A 5,059-nucleotide genomic window follows, 5' to 3' on the forward strand; every position below is an offset into this window, starting at 1 on the left:
CTGTGAGTCGGAGTCAACTCGAGAGCAGAGGCTTTGGCTGTGGGTTTGGGTATTTCTGGTTCTCTTCCCCTGCTCCGTTCTGTACTCTGAGCTACATTTCTCAAGCTCCCTTGCTCTTCCTCTTTCAGGCTAGGTCCAGCCAATGGGAGGCCCCAGTGGGAGCTCAGAGGGCAGGAGGAGGGAAGAAGCCGGGGTATTTCTACCCCATGCGCGTCTGCGTCTCCAGCCCCTCCCTCCATGGGCAGCTGCAGTTTCTGTCTGGGGTGCCCCACCACCCCTAATTGGCCCCAGCTGCCTGCTGTTGATAATCTCTGGAGGCCTCACCATGCGTGTGTGGCTCCCTGGCTCATCAATCACCTGTGTGACCAATTCCCAGCATGTACTTATCCCAGTTTGAAAGGTCTGCAGAGGTTCCAGTTTCTTGGCTTGGCTGACGCACGGTAGCTGATGCTTAAAGTACCATGCAGATGCAGAGGCCCTGTCCTCGCCTCTTATCGGGGAGCAAGCATGTTCAGTATAGGCTAATGGTCTCTGAACCAGGAGATGAGGCAGGTTCAGACCCAGGGCTGGTAGGTTCCAGAGTCTGCCTTCTTTCCTGCAGTGTTCTGTTCCATTAACTTAGTGCCACGGCCCTGAAGGTTCACAGTCGCATATCTCATTTCAATCCTATCCTGACTCTACCGCTTCCCAGACAGGTCATTTAATCCTGCTGAGCCTCAGTTTCCTTCTCTGTGAAGTGGGGAGAGCAGTGCTGACCCCGCAGAAGTACCTTGAGGTTTAAATAAGGGCACACTCCCTGTCAGTGCCCGGTATGTCACAGCACGTCACAGCTCCGTTCGCTGTGGCCCATCCTTATCACCCCTGGAACCAGCCCGGGTCCAGACCTTCAGCTTTGCTTCATCAGGGGAGATGTGGGTGATGATTGGTTCAGCTGGGGCGTCGTCATTTGTAAGCTGGGCGTCCATGAAGTCATCCATTTCTTCAGTGAACACACTTTAGCGCCCATCTGTGCCAGGACTGGGCTGTGGGGCGGGGAACCACAGATGAATAGGGCCATGAGATGTGGGCCAGGGATTGTAATGGAAGGTGAGTGGATGCCGTGAGCAAGACAGTCACTGTCTGGGGAGGGGTCCTGTCTGAACCTCCTAGAGCTGCAGTAACAAAACACTACAAAGTGGACGGCTTGAAGGACCAGAAATGTATTCTCCTAGTTCTGGAGGCTGGGGGTCCAAGTTCAAGGCCTCGGCAGGGCTCTTGCTCCGGTGGCTCTGGGGGGAGGTTGTTCCTTATCTGTCTGCTTCTGTGGCCCTGGGCGTCTCTCGGCGCTCCTTGGCTTGAAGCTGTATCTTCACTCGGCGTCTTCCCCCCGTGACTCTGTCTTCCCCTTTGATGATGCACCACCCAGACAGGATGAGTGCCCACCGTCCTGCCATGTCTTAGCTGACAGCATCTTCGAAGAAGGACCCTATTTCCAAACAAGGTCATGTTCCAGGTGCAGGGCTAAGAGTGCAGTGTACCTTTTTGGGGGACAGAGTTCAGTCCATAACAGGTCCCAAGAGGGACTGGTTTTCCTCTGACACGGAGGGGCACTGGTGGCTGCCTGGAGGAGGCGGCACGTTCTCCAGGAGGAGCTGTTCTCGTTCAGGGTAGTCTGACCACTGGCTGGTTTGAATCTCGAGCAAGTGGCCTGGGCCGTCATTATCCTTTCTACCCTCAGGATGCCCACCTCCGGACCAGGTGGAGTCCACAAGGGCGCGGGTGAAGGGCACAGGCTCTGGGGCCAGCCTACCTGGGGTCAGGTCCTGTCCCCTCACTGAGTAACCTTGGTGGCGGACTTGAGTCCCATGCCTCAGTTTTCCCATCTCTGAAACAGGGAGGAAGATAGCCCCACCTCACAGGGTTGTTGGCAGAGCTGAGGGGTCAGCCACGTGGTGTCACCTGACTCCAGGGGGCTCTGGCCCTGACTTCCTGGTTCTTTTCCCACCCGCAGCCGCCACCTTCATGGAACACTGGAAGCGGAAACAGATGCGGCTGAACTACCGCTGGGACCTCACAGGCTTTGAGGAGGAGGAGGTCAGTGTGTCCGGCACTGCGTCCGCCTCTCGTGCCCCCTCCCCGGCCCCTAACCCCTGGGACTCACGCGGAGCCCATGTCATAAAGTGCCCCAGGTCTGGAGCGAAGGCACGCCACTCCTGTCCGTGCCACTTCATCTCCCCCATGTGCCAGACGCCCTTCGCTTCCAGGGCAACTGGTTCATGTTTTTGATGTCGGCCCTGACACGGACACACCACCCACCAGCATGGCCACAGACACACACCAGGGCTTCCAGCACTGAGCTCACCACGTCTGCAGGGGCTGCTGGGCTCGGTCTGGGCAGACAGGCCTTGTGAGGGACCGATGCCGCCCCAGGTGGTCCCCAAAGCGGCCACGAGCGTTGGCCCCACAGGTGCCAAACCGTGCTCCTCAGAGCCAGCTTTCTGCTCGTATTCGGGCGTGGCTGGGAAGTGGACACAGACCCTGTCCTACTCCAGAGGGGACTGAGCTGGCCATCTTTGTACCCCAAGAGCAGCCGCCCGGTGTGTTCTTGGCAGCGAGCGGCCGTGAACCGTCTCCCCGGGATTCCATGCTACAAGCGTTGCCACTGCCCAACCCTAACTGCCACTTCCGTCAGGAGGTCCCCCTCGAGTGAGTGGGAATGAAAAGGAACAGTGGTTCCAGGAACAAAGCAGCTCAGGGCAGAAGGCCCAGCCTCCAGGCTATGCCTTCAAGTGTCACATGATCTTTGAGAAACTCCCAGTGCATCTGAACTGTAACATGAAAATCATTCCCATCACTTTTTTTAACATTGTTCCCGTAGTCCCCACGCCCTCTAGTGTCCCAACCATGGCTGAGTGGGCTGGCCACTTGGAAGCCAAATGTGTGGTTGGCTCAGAGAAGCCAGGGATGCCAGCTGTAATAATCTGATTAGGACCCGACACAGCAGCTTAGTGGTGACAGGACCAGGCTCTGACTGTGTGACCTGGAGCCTGTTGCTTAACCTCTCTGTGCCTCAGTGCCCTCGTCCTCCAGAGGGATGGAGAAACAGCCCTCGCTTGGTCAGGTTTGGGGCGGGGTTCTCCACGGGTGACTAGATCTCAAGCACAAAGGGGCTGCCCGACCAGCCACCTCTGGGCCACACCTGTCCCTGCCCGAGTCTCAGCCTGCCTCCACACAGGGCTTGTTAGCCTGTTTGACAGATGAGGAGCCCAGACCCATGTAATGTGTCTGCGGACACACGGCTTTTCCTGGGGGAAGCCACAGTGAACCCCAGTGCTGTCCTTAGTGGGCCCATCCTCATTCAAGGGGCTTTGAACAGAGCAAAGCAATCCTGGTTTTATTACTCCAGAAATTCACTTACACTGCCCTCTCTGGATGTCCCTGTGGCTGGGGGACTGTGGGGAAGGGGCCCTCCCTTTCTTGGACCCCTGGGGACTCGTCCTGAGACACCCTGACCTTGACTTGAGTGCTTGATTTTGGCGTGGTGATCGCAGCCATTGAGCACGCAGCCCCGAGGCCTCTTCTGTGGTGTGAGCCTCCCCTCACAGCCCCTCCAACCAGAGCCCTTCTTTAGAATTAGTGACCTGGGATGAAGGGGTCTGCCCTCATAGAAGTCTGAAGCTCAGTATTTTGTTCCTGAAGCAGGAGGGAGCGTGCCGAGTCAGTGACTGTCACTCAGGAGTTTCCAAAAGCGTTGAAGCACCACCTCTCACAAAGACATTGAATAAGCCCCTGGCCTCTCCCTGTCCCCCAAACTCATTAACCTTGATCATAGTGATGAAGGCAGTGACCTTTACAGAACATAGCCCGTGTCTTGGAGACCCTGAGTGGTGCAGAGGGTTAAGCACTCGGCTGTTAACTGAAAGGTTAGAGGTTCGAGTCCAGAGGTGCCTTGGAGAAGGCATGGCAGTCCACTCCCGAAAGATCAGCCGTTGAGAACCCCGCAGAGTGCACTTCTGTCTGACCCACTGGGGGGCTGTGAGTGGGGGTGACTTGCCAGCGCCTGCTTGGCCTGTGCCTTAAAAACCAATATAAGTAATGAAATCTTTTTGTTTCTGTCTTTATTGTCCTGGTTTCCCAAAGGAGGCAGTCAAGGTTTGGAAATTTTTGTAACTCCTCTAGCTTTCCGTAGCCTGTCTCCTGGGAAGAGGGGCCTTCTCTCACGCCTTGCCCGTCCGTTCCTGCTGCAAAGGTCTCTGCTTCTCCCTCACCTCCGGGTCTCTCTTAACCCCCGTTCTTCCCTTCTAGCACCTCCCTCTGACTTGCTCTGGTGCCTCTGGTCTGCCCATGCTTGCTCACACTTACTACCGGCCGTTCTGACCCCCACGGCTCCTCCATAGGCCCTTGTCCAGGGCCGGTTCACGACTGGGTGTTCACAGGAAGTGGGGCCCAGGGGCTCCATGGCTGGGCACAGATGGTTCACCTCTAGGACTGGAACCCAGATGCCCTGGCCTTCCCACTGGGCGGGGGTTCCCACCCTGCCCTCCCGGGGAGAACCCCAAGCCACCACCCTGACTGAATTTGAGGAGCTCTGAACTAGACATGCGATGCACAGCCAGCCATGAACTGGCCCCACTTCCCACCACCCATAAGGCCCCATGGTAAACACGTGCACTTTCTTGCCAAGGGTGCCCACGCTGAGGACTTCAGATGCGTGCGTACTAGGGCCTTCACTGGAACTGGTTTCTCCTACAGGACCATCCCAGAGCCGAATACGAGGCCAGAGTCTTGGAGAAGTCACTTAGGAAAGAATCCAAAAACAAAGAGGTATGGTGCTGGCAGCCAGCTTGTTTTCCCAGCCCGCAAAACATTGCGTGTTCATTGACAGTGCAAAGTGGGGGTCAGCAAACTTTTTCCGTAAAGGGTCAGACAGCTCATGTTTTGTTGTTGTTGTTGTTGTTGTTGTTGTTGTTATGTACCGTCTAGTGGGACCCGACTCATAGTGACCCCTCCTTGGGTTTCCGAGGCAGTATCACTACGGAAGTAGATTGCCCCATCTTCCTTCCGAGGAGTGGCTGGTGGG

At 56.6% G+C, this 5,059-nt stretch overlaps 1 protein-coding gene across 1 annotated transcript in view; it reads left to right on the forward strand.

Annotated features, from left to right (window-relative positions):
- ANO1 (anoctamin 1) overlaps positions 1 to 5,059 on the forward strand; it is a 155,250-nt gene that overhangs the window by 108,810 nt on the left and 41,381 nt on the right. Inside the window, exons 14-16 of the mRNA XM_042782104.1 lie at positions 1,991 to 2,073; positions 4,120 to 4,131; positions 4,732 to 4,803. Of these exons, the coding sequence (XP_042638038.1) occupies positions 1,991 to 2,073; positions 4,120 to 4,131; positions 4,732 to 4,803 (167 nt within the window). The remainder of the gene's footprint in view (positions 1 to 1,990; positions 2,074 to 4,119; positions 4,132 to 4,731; positions 4,804 to 5,059) is intronic.

This window comes from Orycteropus afer, unplaced genomic scaffold, assembly GCF_000298275.1.
Source record: "Orycteropus afer afer isolate SDZICR_OR568_19922 unplaced genomic scaffold, OryAfe1.0 scaffold00244, whole genome shotgun sequence".
Lineage (NCBI taxonomy): Eukaryota > Metazoa > Chordata > Mammalia > Tubulidentata > Orycteropodidae > Orycteropus > Orycteropus afer.